Here is a 21586-nt window from a genome sequence, read left to right as displayed (position 1 = left end):
CTGTATTTTCTTACATTTCATGACTAGAATTTGTAATGGTGGACTTTCTTTCCTAAGGCTCCACCTCTGCCACATTCTGCAATAATTCTCACCAGCTTGCACAGATCTTCTCATAGAACCAGCGTTCAAGGAAGAAAAATGGTTCCTCCTCGAATCACGATCACACTCTCATTCTCCATTCCCATGGCATTGCTTTCTTCAACACAGAAACTCTGAGCCCTGTCAAACATACAGGCTGGAGGCAAAGAGGAGGAGGACAGGCACCAAAAGGGGGAAAAAGCCAAGAAAGGAAGCTGGCGAGAAGGATGAAAAATTTGAAAGAGAAGGAGGACCCAATACTCTCGAAATATTTTGAAAGTTTTCAAAAGCAGAAGATTAGAAGTAGTCAACAAAAACACAAAAATATCACTTATGCTCCTCTCCTTCTGTTACATCAGCACCCCCACCGCCATCCGTCTCCTCCCCAAGCCTTTCTCATGCAAGCCATTTCAGCAGATACAGGAACACTTCACAGAAGTCACAATGGTTTTGTACTTGTTCTTCCAATGTACATATTAGAGCTGTTTCTCATCATTACTTGGGTTCCTCTAAACAGAGAACTGCTTCTGACTGCTTTCTCATTACCAGTAGTGAATAACCTTCTTGCAGAGGCCTTCCAGGGAGGATGACCCAGGAAGGGAATCAAAGTTTGAACTCACCTATTGTTGTCATTGTCAGGATGGAGCTAGCTTGTCCCCTGGACCTTGTAATGTCATTGTCTATTCTTGTTCATGTTTGTGTGTATGTGTGTGTGTGTGTGGGGGGAGTGTATGATTTCTTTTCATCTGTATATCCTCAGTATTATTTTAAAACTTTTGTTTGACTCCTGCCCTTTTCTTTGGATGTGAATGTAGCTGATTGTAATATAAATGGTACTTTGCTCAAGAGTGATGGCAAAGAAAGTCAAGTCCATTCCTTTTAGTATAGGCTTTCCTTCTAAGGAGAGGCTACATTGAGATGGAGGTAGCATTATTTATGCCACAACGGTTATGTGATTGTGGTGTTCCAATATTTTATTGTTTTTTAACTTTCCAATATAATAATAAATATCTTTCTTCTTTCATCTAGTCACCTTAGAAGGGGATGGTGAGAGGCGGCTTCATCCAATGATGGTATGTCTTTCTTTGGAGATGTGTTTTAATAACCACCTAGGCTTTGATGTCTACGTTTCCATGTTTGTTGCCATTCCTTGATGCTAGAGGTGATTTCCCTCATAACCTTTATCCTCATAACTTTACTCCCCAGAGGCAAAGGACACGCTTTGTGTCTAACTGCATTATGAAATACCTGGGTTTGTTTGACCCATCCCTCCATAGGCTGCACCACCCAGGACACTATGAAAATGAAGTTGCCACGGACTGGAGGTCAGTAGTACTCTGCTGGGTTCAGAAGAGCTTACACCAACATGGAACCCCAAAGGCCAATCTGTAGAGGGTCATCTCTGAATCTGCTTGAAGTAAGTTTTCAGCCACATTATTACTTATTTTAGTGTTGGTTTTGAGATGCTACTTCATTTGGTTTCCAAAAATTTGATGCGCGGCATGGAGGGATAGACAAAATAGGTGAAGGGGATTAAAAGGTACAATCTTCTAGTTATAAAATAATAAAGACTCGGAGATGTAGTGTGTAGCATAGAGATAAAGCCAATAATATGTAAAACTTTGGGACAGATGGTAACTAGACTCGTTATGGTGGTTATTACATAATGTATATGAATATCAAATCACTATGTTGTACACCTGGAACTAAAATAAGGTGGTCTGTCAATGATTCTTCAATAAAAAAAAAACAAAAAACAAAAACTGATGCTCCGTATAGAAGCAGGAGATGTCTAAATGCAGGACTTCACAGAATGATGGTGATCATTAGTAGGCTCTCCCTTTTTCCTTTGTTGATATTTTGACTCAGTGCCTTGGGAGAAATACTTCCCAGGACTTAACTCCATTTTATTTTGTAACACTATAGCCAATAAGAAAAAGTTTTGAAGGGGAATGGAAATGAAATTTAAGAATCGATTAATAAAATACATACATTTTAGGTTTTACGTGGCTCACTGCTCATCTTTATACTATCATCAATCTGATTCTCATAGATTACCCCAAATATTATTCATTCAACAAACATCTATGAAATCAGGCACTTTGCAGATAAAGAGGGAGAGATTTTTTTTTTAAGTTCACAATAACAAAGTTTTACTAAATGTTTGTTCCATCATCAATATTCAACTTCAAAGATGCACAGAATTTGTGGAGAATCATACAAACTATGGTTAAGAGGGAGAGATTTCAATCAGAACGTCAGTTCCATGAGCACAGGATTTTTGTCTATTTCATTCATGGTCCTCCCTAACTGTCAGAACAGTGCCTGGCACAGAGAAGTCATTTAATAAATATTTGTTGATGAATGAATATTAGCGTTTTTTTTTTTTTAAAGAAACTCATTTTGGAGTAAGAGTTATACTAAGCACATTTGACCCGGAACCATAGATAGCGAGCAGCAGAAGGCCCAGCATTCAGAAAAAGTCTCTGAGGAAGACTTGAAGCATCCAGGTGTCAGAGAAGGCACACTCCTGTATGTTCAGGGGGGCAACTATTTCACATCCCAGACTGGTTTTGCCTCAGAGGTTAATTTCATTGCTATTTTACTCTTTTGGAAGGTAAAAAGACTTTGAACTACAAAAACAATGAATTCATTTTATTCGTTAGTTTTTTCTGTGTGCACTTAGTTCTTGTCTCTAAGGAATTCCAAGAGAATCTTCAGATGGTTGTATTAAACCTGGCAACTCAGCACAGAGGTTGTGAGCAGAGGCAGCCCTTAGGGTGGGCAGTGTGGGCTTCTGCCCAGAGCTCCATAGGCAATGCCAAGCGGACTCTCACTTCAGTCTCTGTGTCTGAATTTTGTATTTGCTGTTCCTCTATTTCTGTATCCTTTTAGGTCCAGTGGTAAAGACGGCGGGGGGGGGTGGAGGACTTGGCTGGCACCTTCTCTGTTACCCACTTTCTTACCTGTCTACCTTGCTCAGGACATCTTTTTTTCCTCTTTGCTCTTCCAGCAGCATAGTCAATGTGGGAGCAAATGCAGACTTGGCTAAGGGCATTCCCCAGGTAGGAGGGTACTATCGCCTCCCATTTGTAGTCTCAGGAGCTAAGACTTGAGAGTGACTTTTCCTGGTTACACTGTGTTTGCAGCCGCAAGACCTGAAGTTCTGTCTGAGGCTTGAGCAATTATACTGCTCTATAAAAAGCACACAACACAGCCTAATACTTTTATGTTGCAGTTGAAGTGTTATGGGATTTCATTTTATAAGAACCTAAGTCCAACACATAAATCTCTCTCAGGTCAGCGAGCCTTTGTATTTTGTTTTTGTTTTTGGTTTTGGTTTTTTTCCTTTTCTCTCTTGTAACTCACTCTGAGTTCATCCAAGGCAAATATTTCTAAACCAGTCAGTTGTTTGGAAAAGACACTATGGTGTAGTGGGAAAACATAAGACTGTGAATCAGAATCTCAGTTCTAGATTGGACTCTGTAGCTAACCAGCTGAGTCTAGACTCTGTGCCTCATTTTCTTCGTTTATAAACTAAAGGAATTGTGTGAGATGAATGGTAGCAGCATGTTCAGTGCTAATGTTCTGTTTGAGCTCCAGAGCCTTAATCCCTCCTTTCTAGCTTCTTGAATAATGGAATATAAAGTGTGGGAAAGAACCCTGCCATCGGTTAAGTTAATGTTAATGTTAAGTCTGAGCTAAACTGAATCTAAACAACCTACTTAGTGTATAGAGGAAGAAGAACCTAGGTGAGAACAGAAAAGTCAAGTTACTTACCTAGGTCACACAACCAATTAATAACCCAAACCTGACATTTTTATCAATCAGGAATTTTTTTGTCAAAAAATTTTATCTTTTTTTGGCGGTGGGGGTGGGGGTGATAATGTGTGGAGAAGAGACAGAAGTTTTCACAAAAAGGTGGAACTCCTGTTTCTGCTAAGATGGCTTCACCTTTTAGGATGCTTCTTGTATATCTCATGCCAAAATATTGGTGACTGTTGTGCAGAGGTTTTGTTGGCTGCTTAAGGGTTAAACACAAAGAACCCTACTCTTTAAGAAACTAACACCCTAAGGGGTGCCTGGGCAGCTCAGTTGGTTAAGTGCCTGACTCTTGATTTCCCCTCAGGTCAGAATCCCAGGGTTGTGAGATTGAGGCCCAGGTCAGGCTCTGTGCTGAACACGGATGGAGTCTGCTTGGGATTCTCTCTCTCTCTCTCTCTCTCCCTCTGTCCTTCTCCTCCACCCCCCCCCCCCAATAAAAGTAATAATAAAAGAAACTAACACCTTAAAATGTTTTTCCTTTTGGGGCACCTGGGTGGCTCAGTTAGTTAAGCATCAGACTTTGGCTCAGGTCATGATCTCACTGCTCCTGAGTTCAAGCCCCGTGTCGGGATCTGTGCTGATAGCTCAGAGCTTGGAGCCTGCTTGGAATTCTGTCTCCTTCTCTCTCTGTTCCTCCCTGTTCATGCTCTGTCTCTCTGTCTCTCTCTCAGATATAAATAAATATTAAAAAAAAAAAAAAGGAAGAAGAAGAAGAATGAGGAAGCCTAAGATTCTCTAGGCTCATGCCGATGCTACCTCTCTAAAGTGCAAGGTGCCTTAAAACAAAGGAACCAGGGGCGCCGGGTGGCTCAGTTGGCTAAGCGTCTGACTTTGGCTTATTAGTTTGAGCCCTGTGTGGGGCTCTGTGCTCACGGCTCAGAGCCTGGAGCCCCTTTGGATTCTGTATGCTCCTCTTTCTGCCCCTCCCCCACTTGTGCTGTCTCTCCCTCTCTCTCTCAAAAATAAACATTAAAAATAATTTTTTTTAAACATTTTTCCTTCTGACTTGACTTTTAAAATCATGTTCATCGTTCAAATAGTAAAAGAGCTCAGAAAAATCTGTTCAGAGGAGCAAGAACCAGAAGTTTCAGTTCAGCCTCTGCATGAGTTTTAGAAAATCTGATGGATGAGTAGCGTGAACTAGTATAAAAATGACAACTCTGTGCCACATAGTTTTCCTGCTCTGGAGTGAGTGTTGTCTAAATATGAACTCATCTTGCTCTGGGAGGCTGGCTTTTCCTGACTTCTCTCTTTGATCAGCATCACTATTCTCCAAATTACTCACAGTTTCAAACCTTAGTCATCCCTGACCCCTCCCCTTTCTTTGATAATGTTGAAATAGTCACTAAACTCCATGGATTCCTTTTTTGCAAAATGTCTTACATCAGTTTTTCTTCTTCATTCCTATTATTTTTCACATGTGTCACCTAAAGTCATATTTTGTGAGCAGTTAAGCACATAGCTTTGGAGTCCGGCAGAACTGGGTTTGAGTCCTAAGCTCTGCCACTTCCTGCCTGTGTGTCATTATTTAACCTCCCTGACCCTTAGTTACCTTCCTTGTAAAATGGGGTACACAGCTGTATGGGCCTCAAGGGGTTGTTATGAGAATTAGCTGAGAGAATGTATGTAAAACATTCAGTAAAATGCCTAGCACATAATCAGTGTTGAACACATAATAATAATGATCACTGCTCAGTACTCCTAATTCATTCTACTTTCTGCCCTCAGGTTAATCCTCTTAAAGTCCAGCTCTGACTGGACTTTACTCCCGAAGAGATGCCTAATCACAGGGTGATGAAAAGCTGTCCTTTGCAGTTGGACTGCCTGGGTCACCATTTACTAGCTCTGTGATCTTGAGAAGTTTCTCACCTTCTCTCTGCCTCGGTTCTCTTATGTACGATGGGGATAATCATATCTACCTCAAAGGGTGATTATGAGGTTTATAGTATTTAATATTAACAGTTCATATTTCAAAGTACCTGGTACATAATCTGTTAATATTAATTTTTGATAAATAAAAACCTATGTCGGTTTCTTTTATTTGCTCTTTCATGAGCATGTTCTATAGTCATTTCTCTGGTGTTACCATTCCTTCTATCCAGAATGCAGCATGGTTTAATGGAAAGAGTACTTGCAGCGCAGGGAAAGTAGATTTCACTTACATGCCAGATTTGATTTAGTAGTTGTAGTTACCTGGATTACTTGCAAAGTATTCCGAGGCTTTGTCTGATCTCAGTGTGTGATTGGCCAGTTGTGTCTCCCACGGGCCCTGAAGGGAGAAGTGGAGATAACATCCTTACATTTTGCACAATAAAGAAGTCATAGTCGTTTATAAGAATCTCAATGCTTTCACAATAAAAAATATACAGTTTAGGGTGAAAAATAAATTTTCTTAACACTGATGGCTAAAGGAAAGAATTCTCCATGGCTCTTCATAAACAGTGTATTTCTAACTGCTTTATATATTGGAATTCATTTAGTCTTCACAGCATTCTCTGGGGGAGGTACTATTATGTTTTCAACCTCTTTTTACAGATGAGGAAGCAAAGGTACAAGGAAGTCAAGTAACTTGCATGAGATCATGCAATTCATAAATGGTAGGTCTATGATTTGAAACCTGGGAAGTCTAGCTCTGAAGTCTACACCTTTGGCTGTCATACTAAACATTACTCTTGTTTGGGGGGTTGCTTTTTAAGTAAATCTAAATTAACTTTAAAAAGAAGGTAACTTATGCAGTACTTTCAGAGAATTAATTCTATAAAGGCCCAAATCTTGGTTCAAATGTGTATCTCTCTGATGGTTTGGTTTGATACAACAACAAAATTGAGAATATCTTGAGCAATGGATTCAAGCCACTCCCTAAGAGGGCACAGAGGTTTATCTGCATCTGACGATGGTGAGTGGCTGAGGGGCTCTGAGCACCCCCCCCCCATTTTAATCAGGGTAGCTTTATTTATTTAAAAATTGGGGTTCTGAATATGATTTGCTTTGAAGAAAGTAGTCTTTGCCTTTAAGAAAGTGAAAAATCACTAATCTAGAGAAACAAATGGATAACATATTTGGGGGCAACTCTTATTAAATATTATTCCTGGTCAGTAAGCTGCCAGTGTGAGTTTGGCAACAACGTGTGCAAAATTATAGTTTTGGAAAGAAACTGGAGTGCAAATAATGTTATGGTCAGATACATTTTTTTTTCTGATACATATTTATTGATGGTCTGTGACACAAAGGGCAATGATAATATTCTCTAACAAAATGTGGAGTACCCAGCTTGGACTCACATAACAGTCACTGGGATGTTCCTGTACTCACTGGGTCATTCCTTGAATTCTAGTGATTTATATGTTGAAACAAAGTATTAGGTCTCCATGTAAACACCCAGTTTCTTTGTCTTTATTGTTACTGAGGAGCACATGTTTAAGTTCTTATTCTTGCATAATAGACAGAAGTATTATATCTGGCTTCAATGGATTTTGTCTTATTTTCACTGTTCAATTTTTTGAAAAATCCTGCTTTTTAATACTAAGGTGTGCCCAGGTTATTCTGATATTGGAACAGTTTCCTGTAATCTACTTTTCATCAAATTAAAGCACATGTCAACCTTGATTTGGAGTAGAGAAGAGAACTGAAAAGGAGGAGATAAGCAACAAATGGAAGAGTGCTCCTTGGATTTACTCCTAAGAATCCAGGGAAGGCTCTAAACATACCCTGCTCCTCTCCAGGACCAACTTGTCAGAAGGCAAGTCATTGGGTTACCCTGGGTCCTGGATTAGGCCTTTAGGCGTATACCTCAAAAACGTGATGTCTTCAAATAAGGTACTATGCTATTAGCAACCAGTATTCTAGGAAGCAGGATTGTGGTGCTAGTTATTTAAAACATTAAGTAGCTTGTCTGGTCTTGGGATATATTTGTATTATTATCCTGTAGTGGATTTTCATTCCTAATTATGGTTGGCTTTAGGTGGGTGATACTTATTATCACTTTAGTTTGAGAAGCACCCGTCAACTGGGAGTAGGTCATGTGGGTTTGGGAGAATGCCGATAGCAGCGGAAAGCCAGACTGGTCTTGACGTTCTATGTAGAAAATGTACCAAAATAGGAATCCACATAGGGAATAACTGAGAGTTGATTTTACAAGCAAAACCCATTACTCTTGTTGATTTGTGGCTTTGTTCAGCCATAACTCCACTATCCATGCCATACCTTGTCAATATCTTTATCTCTAAGAGTGGAATTAAGATTCTGATAGAGCACCAGGAGGGAAATCCTCAGTGCTCACCACCAGCACTGCCAACAAAGCCCTGGATACCTGCAGACTTTAATTTAAAAGAAGACTTTACTTCCTGCTGAAACAAATTTAACACTTGAAAATTTGTAGAATATAAATGCCTGCTTTTGTTTTTTCATTTAAAGTTACCTTTCAAAGGCATTCTTGAAACAGAATCTTTTTTTTTTTTTTTCAACGTTTATTTATTTTTTTGGGACAGAGAGAGACAGAGCATGAACGGGGGAGGGGCAGAGAGAGAGGGAGACACAGAATCAGAAACAGGCTCCAGGCTCTGAGCCATCAGCCCAGAGCCTGACGCGGGGCTCGAACTCACGGACCGCGAGATCGTGACCTGGCTGAAGTCGGATGCTTAACCGACTGTGCCACCCAGGCGCCCCTTGAAACAGAATCTTATAGGAGCTCCTGTGGCAGGCAAAATCGTGATCTGAAACAAGGTTGTGTTGAGTGAACATTCAAACAAAGCACCTTCCAGTGGGGTTTTATAAATGCATTTGGGTTGGGTTTCTTGCAACAACTTTCATTTAGAAGGGAAGAGTTTTGGAGAAGTTGAACAAGTAGTCATATGGAAAATTATGCTCGTTCTTTCTGTAGTGGTTTTGGGTGTATGTTGATGATTCATATCCATGACTTAGCTAAGGAAGTAGAACCTTCAGTTTTTCTGAGCAACACTGCCTCCTTGTGTAAGATAATTACTGTCTAGTCCATTAATCGATATATTTTTTTTGGAAGGCATTTTCATTTGAATTAAGTGGCTTAAACAATCCAAACCAGATAGGGTGCCTCATTGAAGAAAGTCTCTTTGTGTCCGTGTTTGACAGTTTCCATTTATAAAACCAACCATCCTTTTCTCTTTTTTTCAGGTAACAGTTTGCCCAATTTGACATTACCTATATTTTTTGCTTTTACTCCTAATCCCTTTTATTATGCCTCTAGAGTGATAGAAAGGAATAGAGAAAGTGGATGAAATGCAAAGCAATATTTTTTCTACTTATTACATCATCTTTGGAAATTTTTGTGGGAAGATAGAAACCCTTGGATAAATGAAAAATATTTGCTAATCAGAAGCTTCACATTATACAGGTGTTCTAACTTTGTCAAAAGCAGTTGATCCAAAGTAGTAAAGCCTAATGAATTTAAGTCACATATTTTCTCACCTTTTTTCTATTTATTCTTGGTTCAGGAGCTGGTGCTATTTGACTTCATGCAATTAATTCAACAAATATCTATGCATATCTGTTAGATACCAGGCACTCTTTTAAGTTCTGGGGATACTGCAGGGAACAAAACAGAGAACTACTCTTCGTCTCATACAGCTTATCTCCTAGTGAGGGGACAGATAAAAAAGATAGTAAGGTAAACTATTATTTTTTTTAATGTTTATTTATTTTTGAAGGAGATAGAGACAGAGCACAAGTAGGGAAGGGGCAGAGAGACACAGATTCTGAAGTAGGCTCCAGGCTGTAAGCTGTCAGCACAGAGCCAGATGCAGGGCTTGAACTCATGAGCCGTGAGATCATGACCTGAGCCAAAGTCAGACACTTAACCAACTGAGTCACCCAGGTGCCCCAAATATATATATTTTTAGATGGTGATTAGTGCTAAGGAGAAAAAATAAAACAGAGAAAAGGGGTCAGGAATGTCCAGAGTGAGAGTAATATTACAGTGTTAAATAGGGGAGATGTTAGGTACTGAGGAGGTGACATTTGAGTGAAGTTGTGGAAAAGCAGAGCAAACTACAAGGATATTTGGGATAAGAATGTTCCCTGCACAGGTAACAGCAAGTGCAAAGGTCCTGAGCAGAGTGTGTGTGTGCCTGGCTTATGTGAGGCCAACACGGCTGGAACAGAGTGAACAAGGCACAGGGTCATAGGAGATGAGGCCAGACAGGATCTTACAGACTATGTAAGGATTTGGGGTTTTAGGCTGTTGTAGGATTTTAAGCAGAGGAATGAGGTCTTCTGACTTCTTTTTTATTATTTTTTTATTTAAAAAAATTTTTTTATGTTTATTTATTTCTGAGACAGAGAGAGACAGAGCATGAGTGGGGGAGGGGCAGAGAGAGAGGGAGACACAGAATCAGAAGCAGGCTCCAGACTCTGGGCTGTCAGTACACAGCCAGACACGAGGCTCAAACTCACAAACTGTGAGATCATGACCTGAGCCAAGGTCGGTCGCTCAACCGACTGAGCCACCCAGGCGCCCCGATTGACTTCTTTTTTAAAAGGATAGAAAGAAAGCAGATAAGGGTGAAAATAGAGTGGATGGCTAGATGGCTGGAATTAAAAAAAATTTTCAATGTTTATTTTTAAGGGGTAGGAGAGGGACAGAGAGAGGGGGGAGACACAGAATCCAAAGCAGGCTCTAGCTTCTGAGTGGTCAGCACAGAGCCTGACGCAGGGCTTGAATCCACAAGCCACGAGATCATGACCTGAGCTGAAGTCGGTTGCTTAACCAACTGAGCCACCAGGAACCCCAGAGATCTTGATTTTATAATCATCCCATCTATACTGGAATATGCACACCCTCATGAACCAAGAATTTGTTAGTAATGTACTTGTCATGATGAAGGTTTGTCATTAATAATGAGTTACCATATAATATAAAAGTTGAACACTAACCAGGGAATAATTTTTAAAAATACTCAACAGTTGGCTCAGCAGTAATCACCAACGAGATTGTTAAATGAATGATTAGACTTATGAATAGAAATGTAAATATGATTCTAATTAACATTCTGTGTTTGTAGAAACTTTCCCCATTTTCCAAAATTTAGGACATTTAGGAGTAGTCCCTCCTTGACTGTGTTAATCTAGTCTAAAAATTCCAACTAGGAAGTTCTCTTGATAAGAAATGGAATACAAACATGCTTTCTTTTCTTTTATGTATGGAAACTCAGCCTTCACACCTGTTCTACTTTCCAGCAAAGTCTTTATTTGCATTGCCATTGTTTGTGTTTTCCTAGAATTATTTGAAATGCACTGCATTGTCACTGTAGTCAATCAGTTTATTTTTTTGTAATTAATTATTAGAAAACTTTAACACTGCTATGAAAAGTTTTTCCCTGAAAGCAAACAGTATGTGTGTGCTAGCATACTTCCAGAAAGGGCTTAGCACATTTTTAGATATACAGAGATCTTTCCACAACCCTTTCACACAGGAATCATTGATTCTGGGTATTAAAGCGTATAATAATAATGGTGATGTTCAGCTAACACTGATGTCGGGACACTCAAGGATTCACCCTGTGCTCCCAATGAGCCTTTATTGGTGATCTCAGGTCAGAAAAGACTTCAAAAATCCCATGGCTTAATACTCACAAAAATTTTTGATTATTTGTTCATTCAGCATATACTTATTCAACACCTATTACATGCAAGCTGCTGTGGAGAGAGTACAGATATTCAAGAATCAAAAGAAATAGCCTAACAAATGTATGAATTATCTTCAATCTATACTTTTTTTTTTAGATTTAACCAAATTTTATTTATTTATTTATTTATTTTTTAATATATGAAATTTATTGTCAAATTGGTTTCCATACAACACCCAGTGCTCATCCCAAAAGATGCCCTCTTCAATATCCATCCCCTACCCTCCTCTCCCTCCCACCCCCCATCAACCCTCAGTTTGTTCTCAGTTTTTAAGATTCTCTTATGCTTTGGCTCTCTCCCACTCTAACCTCTTTTGCACCAGCAATCTATACTTTTCTACTAATAATAACTTTACCACTGACCTTAGGCTTTACTGTTCATAAGCTAAAAATGAATCCTTGTCACATAAAATATTACAAATATAGAATGTTATCTTTTCTGTATTGACTCTGGATTTGAGAATCGCTGTCTTCTCTCTTCCTCAGACTTAGAATAGACAAGGATCTAATATCCCTATCCTCCACTTCCCATCCATGCCCAAAGTTCTTAAGCATATATTTCATCTTATCTAATCACAGTCGCTGATTTCCTCTGATTAGCCAAGCTTATTTGTTTGACACAAACCTTGTATTCAAACCTCTGAGGAATTTCTCTGTCAATTCTAGGAGGGATTACCACCTGTGTCCCCTTAATTATGTTTCCTTGGATACCAAAAAAAAAAAAAAATTCAAGCTTTTTGCCTAAACTGTGTTTAGGGCCAGTTTTAGCCGAAGTGTGGAATTTTCCTAGGTGCTCATAGCCTTGCTCAAGGCCCCTCTCCCTTGCAGGCTCTTTGAGCCCCCATGATGTCCCTCCACAGTTTGTGCTCCCCCCTTAGGATCACTTGATAGGTCCTCTTCCTCCCCCAAACAATCTGAACCTCTCCTAGTTGCTGTTCTCCTTCAATTCTCCATCTAGAATCTTTTAGGATAGATTATTGAACAAATAAACCCTTGTGGATCTCCTCAAACCTCAGCAAATCACCGCATTCCACTTTGGGGGTAGTTGCTCTGTAGATTTATAATCATAGCTTATTTTTAAAACTAGAAAGAGGGGCACCTGGGTGGCTCAGTTACGCATCCACCTTCGGCTCAGGTCATGATCTCATGGTTTGTGAGTTTGAGCCCCGCGTTGGGCTTTCTGCTTTTACCACAGAGCCTGTTCAGATCTTCTGTCTCCCTATCTTTCTGTTCCTCCCCTGCCTGCACTCTCTTTCTCTCTCTCAAACATAAAATAAACATAAATAAAATAAAATAAAATAAAATAAAATAAAATAAAATAAAATAAAGCCTGGTCTCATCTGCAGCCCATTTCCCTATTGGGTGTTTGACTTTCTTATTTAAAAAAATATAATCACTAAAAAAATAAATAAATAAAACTAGAAAGAACCTTACAGCTTTTCCATTTTTGTTTGTTTGTTTGTTTTAATTTTTTTTTTTCAACGTTTATTTATTTTTGGGACAGAGAGAGACAGAGCATGAACAGGGGAGGGGCAGAGAGAGAGGGAGACACAGAATCGGAAACAGGCTCCAGACTCTGAGCCATCAGCCCAGAGCCCGACGCGGGGCTCGAACTCACGGACCGCGAGATCGTGACCTGGCTGAAGTCGGACGCTTAACCGACTGCGCCACCCAGGCGCCCCTGTTTGTTTGTTTTTAATTAGCACGACCTTTTCTTAAAAGAAGCCTTACTTGGAAATCTAGTGTATAAAAACAAGTAAGCATAGAGCTGTGCTAGACAGAATGGCAATCAGTCCCCGGCCTCCCCCAACCTCTCCCCCTCCACATCCCAGAGCAGCCCAGTGACCATTGAAACACTCTGCCACAAAGACCTCTGAAAATGGCCTGGTATGCTAGATGGGGCTTGCCCAAGAGCTTCATTTTGTACTTCTTCCAGCCTCTTGGAGGTCTGATCTCTGTTCTAATGAAACTGAGGCTGTTACTTACCTGCCCCCAACTTACTTGGCGAGCGAGGGGCCAGCCCCCTGGTGGTCACAGGCTTAACACCCTTCGTGAGCGTCGTGAGGCTATGTTTGATGGAGAAGGGTGCCTGAAACTATTCCAGGAGCCTGCACCTCAGTGCTAAGTTTTCACTCATTAGAACATTGCACTCTTAAAAATATTAAGCAAAAACAGAGACTTGTGAAAATGTCCTCCTTTCCAGTGACTTTGGTGGGAAAGCGCTTTCCTGTGAGTTTACAAAGACACCAAACATTTCACATTCTCACCTCAGCTTTTGACCAGCAAAATCCAGCTGCATTTCCTTTCAGATCAATTACCTTTGTCCTCGGAGGAATCTAAGCTTATTTTCATTACTTTAATGGAAGTGGAGGGAGGATTGGCACGAAGCTGATAGTGGTGATGGGCTTTTGGAAAGGTCCACATTAGAGAAGAACATATTGTTTTATTTGCGTGGCCCACATGACAATTTAGGACAGATAGAAGATAATCAGGAAGGCTTGATTGTAGGCAATTTCCTTCGGTTTAGGTCCTGATTTAAAAATAAGGGGCACCTGGGTGGCTCAGTTGGTTAAGCATCCAACTCCTGATTTCTGCTTAGGCCATGATCTCAGGGTTTGTGAGTTTGAGCCCTGCATCTGGCTTTCCACTGACAGCAAGGAGCCTGCTTGGGATTTTCTCTCTCCTTCTCTCTGCCCCTCCCCATCTTGCACACATGCACACTCTCTCTCAAAGTAAATAAATAAACTTAAAGAAATAAAATGAAATCTTAAGTTTAATGGTGAGGGAAGAGGAAGGGAAGAAGGGGAGGGCTCTTTTGTTTTTTCTTGCTTGTAATTAGATTTTGTCATCCCATTAGACCACACCCTTCTGGCAAGGCAATGGGGTAGTGGAGAAAGCACGTGAACTTTCAAGTCCTTTTTTCATTTCTTTTCTTATCATTAATTTATGCTTTCTCTTCCTTCCTTTTCTTTTTCTTAACAATTTGTTTTTAGGCTCCTAAAACGTGCTTGGTGTTGTTAGCTGCTGGGGGCATAACACTAAATCATACTTTATAGTGCTTATAGCCTGGGGAAGATTCGAATTCCATCTTTACCATTTACTCCTGAGCATTCTTGGGAAAATCACTTAATCTCTTTGAGCTTCAGTCTCATCTTTTGTAAAATGGGAGTAACTTCTCACAGAGTAGCAACAATTAAAAGGGAATTAAATGAGATAATACATACAAATTACCTCCACAGAGTGCCTGGTACATAGAAGAAGCTTAAAAAATTGGAGCCTATTATAGATTCCCATCTTTGTAATCACTATAACCTGACATTTAGGTTCATCTTGCAACATTCCATGAGAAATTCTCTGAGGGTTTTGGTATCTGGCTCTTAGTTTCATTCTGCCTCATAGAGACTCAGGAACATTCCCCTCCAGTAATTCATAGACCAACAATTGCTTTATCCCAGAGATCCCAAGTTATCAAAACCCCTTTCAGACCCCAGCTTCTGTCCTTTAACCTCTAAGTTTACTCTCCCATTAAATGGGTTTTTCTGTCCCTTTGACGTCTCTGGTCTCTGGATCTCATCTCATTTTCCCAAACTGTCAGCCATACCCCTCCACCCTCCACCCTATCCCTTTTCTTCACACCATCTTCATTTCCTTTCATGTTCCTCCTGCATACCACAGCCAAATACTCACTGCCACAATCTCACCAAGACAATAATCTTTGTCCATTGCATTGGCCGTGGCAATCTGTAACTCTGAATCATCCTAGTCACTTATTTTTTTTTCTCATGCCTTTGGTTTACGTGTGACTGCTGGAGAAATGCTACTCAACTGTGTTGATGCTCATCTCCTTCAGTTTATATTTGCTGTCCTACTGTCCCCTCTGTACTGCCCAGGGAGTCTTTTACAAATCTTTAATAGGTTTGATTTTTCCTTTTTCTCATATAGCAACTGCTCCAGCACAGAACCTTTACCTGTCTCCTTAGACCCTCATCTCAGTGTGGTCCTCTGGAAATCACCACTCCCGACCACCATTCAGAAGGCACGTCCTTTCCTGCCGTCCAGCTGTCCCAGAAGAAGACGTATTCTACTCTTTTCCAAGACTCAGTCTGTGCTCTTGATCCTTTCCCCTCCCAACTTCTCTTGAATCTGTGAACAATTCATTCTTCTCTCCTCTGTCTTTCCCTCTTCACCGGCTCTTCCTCATTAACCTCCACACATATTCAAGTCAGCTGGTCTTAGGGAAGCTTTTCCTGCCCCACTCTCTCCTGTGGGCACCACCCTGTTTCTCTCTTCTACTTCACTGCCAAATTTCTCCATAGTGTTGTTTGTCCTCAGTACTTTTACTTCCTCATTTATCATTCAAATGGTCACTCAAATGGGGTCTTCCCCTCCACCACCGTACTCTTTCGGGGACACCAGGGACCTCCTAAATAACAAAAGCCAATGGTTTCTTTAAGTTCTTATACTTCTTGGTTTCCCTTTGGTTTTTGACACTGTTGACTTCTCCCTTCTTGAAATTTTCTCCTCCTTGGTCAAGCTGATAATAGTTTCTCTTGGCTTTCCTCCAAAATCTCTGAGGATTCTGTCTCAGTTTCCACTAATGGCTCTCCTCTTCTGCCCATTCTTTAACCGTTGGTGATGTTCCCCAAGTTCCCATGCTGAGCCCTTTTCTCTTCATTCTATTTTCTCTTTTGATGACCTCACCCACACCCATGACTTCAACTCTGACATAAAGGTTGATGATTTTCAAGTCTGTAACTTCATTTCCCAGCCCCTCTCTTGAACCCTAGTCCCTCTGGTCATCACTGACTGGATAGGTTACAGGCCTTTCAAATTCAGTGAGGGGCATCTGCCCCTCCATAATCTGACCACCCAATCCTTACCACTTATCACTTGTCTGGACTTTCAGTAATTTCCATGGTGAAAGAAACTAAAACCTTTGTGGAGTTCTGTTTCTTGCCCTCTTTCCTCTATTACAAGCACCTGGTGATGAGCAAAAGTTACTGGTTAATATTATAAGCAATTCCCTGCCTCAGGCCTTTTCAGAACCTCAGATGTCACCCAAAAAGCTGAAATTATCACGGTGAAAAAGGTCTTACTTTCCAGACTCACTCTGAGTTAGAGATGAAACAAAGAAATAGCCCCAAGCAGGGAGAAATCTGGCACCTGGTCAAAATTTGCCTCCTCTGGTCACACCTAGCAGGAAAGAAAATATTCAGTGTTCTTTCAGTAAGTTTATAATATCCTTACCAATTTTGCATTTAAAGTCTTAATCTTTTTACTAACGATGTCTAATCGCCTTTGTTTTTAGTGGGTTTTTTTTGGGTTTTTTTTTGTTTTTTTTTTGGTTTTGTTTTGGATTGAAAAAACAAAAAAAAACAACCTGGCTTCTTGGTCAGCAGGGGGAGCACTACTACTTTGCTCTGGCAAGATTTTTACCAAGGCAACAACTATCTTTAATATAGACCACATCCTAGCAACGAGAAGAAAAAAACAATGATACAATCAATACATTTGCTCCCTCGTGGTTGCAATTGTTAAAAATAGCTTTTTTTTTTTCGCCTTTGTAATTCAATAGTGTTTGCTTAAGAAGATGTCATCTGCTGTCTATTCACCCTCTCTGTCTTGCCTTTCGGTCACATTCCAATTAGAGAGAGAGAGGTGTTTATTTAGTCCAGGAGATAGGGTTTTAAATGGGTCACGGAGGCTAGTGTTACAGCACCTGGTCAGCATTTAGGCAGTGTCTATGTGACACAGAAACAGACACTGATTTGCTCAAACTGGCCAATACAGTGAAAGAAATCAGTCAAAACCAGATTTTTGTCTAAAATGACCTTTTGTTTGAGTGAATGGATTCAAGGAGATCGCAATGGGGACGCGGTGTCCTTCCCACACTCAGCTGGAGTGAATCCTATCAAGCAAGGGTGCCAGTGCCGTGAAAAGGAACAATCAGACCAAGTTCTCATCTGGATTCCGCTCGTGATCACAGATGATATATTTCACCCAACTCTTTGTACTATGATTTCTTCTTTTATTAATCTCACAAACGTTTTATGAAGAGGAAATGACACAATAGATTTGAAAACATCTTGAAAGATCAAGAAATAGCTATGCAATAATTTACACTAAAGATCTCATTTGACACGTATAGTGCATGTGTACTCCACGTGTGTGTGAGTACATACATGTGTATGTGTATATGTGTGTGTATATGTGTGTGTATATGTGTGTGTATATATATACATACAGCTAAATAGATATATTTATATCTCTGTAATAAAAAATATGGTATCTCTCTCTCTCTCTGTATATGCAATCTATACACACAGAAAGTAAACAGGTGAAGACAATTTTTTTCTGAAAGTGTTACACTGTTTATAATAATTATTCATTCTACCCACTCACTAAGAACAATAATAGCTTACAGGCAGAAATAATAAAGAATCCAGGACTCTTGATAAGCATTTACTTTCTAAAATTCTTATCTGGTGAGAAGAAGTTTGTATCTCCTATTTCCCATGCTCAATTTATAAGGAAAGAATTAATGATGATGCTTCAACTAAAGCTTATAATACACACCCATCCTTATCTAATAACACACCTGATTAAAACACTGTGTCAGTTCACTTTTCCCTTGTCTTATTTGTACCTTGAATAGAAGCATGGCATCAAAATTTTTTGTAAGCATTTTGAGAGAAATAAGTGGCAAAAAATATACATGATTCTGAATAAAGAGAAATCTAGTTCAATATGATAAAAAAGTATATATTTTATTCACTTAGTTTCTAAAATGGCTGATTTTTTTTCAGTAAATCTTTCTCTTTTCCCAAATGACAACAAATAATTCAATATGACATTAAGATTGTTATTTCTGAAGGTAGTGAATTTTAAAGAAACAAATAGAACAGCTTTCATTTTTACCAATATGTTCTTCCATCAAAGAATGCAATTTGAGCCATTTGATCTATGGCTGGTTAACTCAGAGGTTAACCTAACCTGCGAGGTTAGGTTTACTCATTACTATGGCCACAGACACATCTCTAATCTTAAGTATTCATTCATCCTACCAATTATTATTGCTGTCCAGATCTGAGACCAGACAATGAAACGTCATCTGAAGAAGGCAAAAAAACATCTCTATCAATAAGAGGCATCCAACTCTAGTTCCTTACCCTACCTCTAACTGTTTTCAGCATCATCTTGGGACAGCTCTTCATAATTATATTTTATATTTACATAGTACTTAGGAAAGATCGTAGGTTGAAGAATGTTAGGTTTTTTAGTTGAACCCTATAGGAAAACTGATATCATACCAGACAAAAAGCTAAAGTGCAGTGGAAAATATCCAGGACTGGGAGGTAAACATGCAGTATTTGAATCCAACTCTTTCATTTATCACCTTTCAGCACTTAGACACGTCACTTAACATTTTCCAGCCTTGATTTCTTTCTGGAATTGGGGAGAGAAATACCTACCTCCCAGTTTGTTATATGAATTAAATAAGATAATGTATGTATATGTAAACTACTTAGCATAGGGTTTGCTATAGGGTTTTTGTGCTACATAGCACAAAATAAGTAGTCAGTAGCTAGTAGCTATCTTTATCCTTCTCGTCATTAGTATAAATCCTACTGAAGAGGTATTGTGAGAATTAAATGAATATGGAATATGGACCATGTTCTTTCTTGAGTTGAAAATATTTTGTATAGTATTAAACATTAAATTTATGGAAGGTATTACTCTCTTACTAGAAGGAAATGATGCTAAGAAAAGTTAAATTATTTCTTAATTAATTTAAAAGTCACTTGGCATGTTACGGTGTATTATGCACAAAATACTGAGATAGGTATCAAAAAGTCTTATATAGGACTTTCTTTTCTGGGTAAAATGTAATAGGTCACAGAAGACCAATACTCCTCCTAGTACAACAACTAGGATGATGTATAACTGACAAAAAATTGTACTTTAAACACATCGGGTTGCTATGGAATCACTGAGGATTACATAAACTAAAATTCCAGAGAGAGTAGAATGCTTTCCAAAGTGAGATGACACCATCTGATATTTTTTCCGAAGGGCCTTTGCTGATTAAGAGTGTTTGATGAGGATGTTGCTTAGGCAGAGAACCTCTGCTGGGGCAAAGAAAAATCAGTAAATGTCTTAGTAGTTATAAAGGGATGATATGACAAATAGGGATGGTGTGACAGATAAGAAGGAGGAAGATTCAAACACGTGGCTGATTTCCCCCATAACGTATTTGTGGAATTCTGGCACTCTGCAGGAGGCTACAGAGCTAGGGTAAAAGCTTCTAAGAGACAGACTTCACTCTTGAAATGCTTAGGAAACAAAGACCCTTTGGGGTCTTTGAACCTTATTTCAAAATGCTTCTAGTCTCTCAAGACATTCACCGGAGAACAGTTGAAGTTGTGGGGGACAGGTAGGCTGAAGAGCTGGTCTGGAACTTCTGAAGGACAGAGCAGGATCTCCTACAATCTGTCAGTTCTGACGAGATGAAGACTCTTAAGCTCAGAAATACAAGGCCAGGAGAGCTAGGCCCAAGGAACAGGGGCTGGTCACAGGTAGAGCAAGCTTAGTTAAACTGCAGCACGGGCCCAACACATCCCAATTTCTCGTGTAACTGAAGGAGCCAAGCCCTTACCCTCTCTGCCTAACAGAGAAAAGGGGGGACCTTCCCTTATGAAATATAACACTTGGACTCTCTGTGATATTTTTATGTCTAATCCTTGGTATAGGATATAAAACTAATAGATGTGATGAGGCAATAAAATGTGGGTAATGATCAAGGGAAAGACAGATAATAGAACCAGGCCCACTGATTATCTAGATATTGAAAATAGCAGTCAAGAACTGTAAAATAATTCAGAGCATAAAGGGGAAGACAACAAAGGAACCAACAATTCCAATACAGAACAACAAATTATTTATGATTTCGCTATGATTTGTGAGGGAGTGTCCTCCATCAAGAGAAATTATCCTGTTTCTCTCCCCCTTATGTAGGGTGGTGGTAAGAGAAAGGGAGGGATGGTCTTTGGCCTGCACAACAGGACCAGGATCTCAAGTCTTGGGTAGTGAATGAGAATAAATCCAGATTACCAAATGCAAAATTCCAAAGAGAAGCCCAGGAGTATAGCACGAAGTTCAGGAATCAAGACCTGAAGTGTGAAGGTGAGTACTGAAGCAGTACCCTGATCTAACATCCAGTAAAGCAGCACACAGGAGGCAGTCTGGAGGAGACAGATATAAGAGGTATTAAGGAAGCAGAATCAAGAGGAAGTGGTAATCGTTTGGATGAGTAGAGGAAGGAAAGAGAAGAATCTCTAATGTCTCCAAAGTTGGGTTACTGGATGAGCGGTTCCCAAACAGGAAAAACAAAAGAGGGGCAGGTCTGATGAGCAGAAAAGAGTCTTGAATATAGGACATTTTAAGGGCATATTGCCATTCCAATAGAGATATTTACTGCACTGTTTTACACACTCACCTGCACATAAACACACACATAAGTGAGAACTTTGTCAATAATATATATATGGGTGTCATCAAAGCAATAGTGGACAAGACTGCCTAGGGAGAATGTTTCAAGTGAAAAGAGATCCAGAGATGGAACCCTGAGAAATATTGACACTGAGGTGGAAAGGGAACTTGAAAGGAGGTAGGAAGAAAATAAAGCAGAGCAGTACCACAGGGACTTGGAGGTAATCATGGCTTATGAAGGGGGGCACAGTGAAATGTGCAAATGAAAAGGTGTAAAGATAAGATTAAAACTTTAAGTAGAGTGCACTGGAAATTAGTAAGAGAAGATTCCTTGGACAAGTGGCCATGAGATTCAGCCCATTCCTAAAAGTTTGATTATGAAGGAAAGGCAAGGCATAGGTCAATTCTGGAAGAGCGTGGGGTGATGTAGGGCCTAGGCAGGTTTGTTTGTTTTGTTTTCAAAGTGGGAGAGAGCTAAACATGCTTATATGCTGAGGAGAAAGATCTAGTCGCGAGCACGTGGCTGACAGATAACG

The 21586-nt window shown here is 39.7% G+C and overlaps 1 protein-coding gene across 1 annotated transcript in view; it reads left to right on the top strand.

The window, feature by feature from the left end:
- Positions 1-1388: 1388 nt before the first annotated feature.
- LOC123598138 (uricase) overlaps positions 1389-21586 on the top strand; it is an 81350-nt gene continuing 61152 nt past the window's right edge. Inside the window, exon 1 of the mRNA XM_045478071.1 lies at positions 1389-1495. Within this exon, the coding sequence (XP_045334027.1) occupies positions 1445-1495 (51 nt within the window). The 5' untranslated portion in view covers positions 1389-1444. The remainder of the gene's footprint in view (positions 1496-21586) is intronic.

This window comes from Leopardus geoffroyi, chromosome C1 (assembly GCF_018350155.1).
Source record: "Leopardus geoffroyi isolate Oge1 chromosome C1, O.geoffroyi_Oge1_pat1.0, whole genome shotgun sequence".
Lineage (NCBI taxonomy): Eukaryota > Metazoa > Chordata > Mammalia > Carnivora > Felidae > Leopardus > Leopardus geoffroyi.
This window is presented reverse-complemented; position numbering and strand designations above follow the sequence as displayed.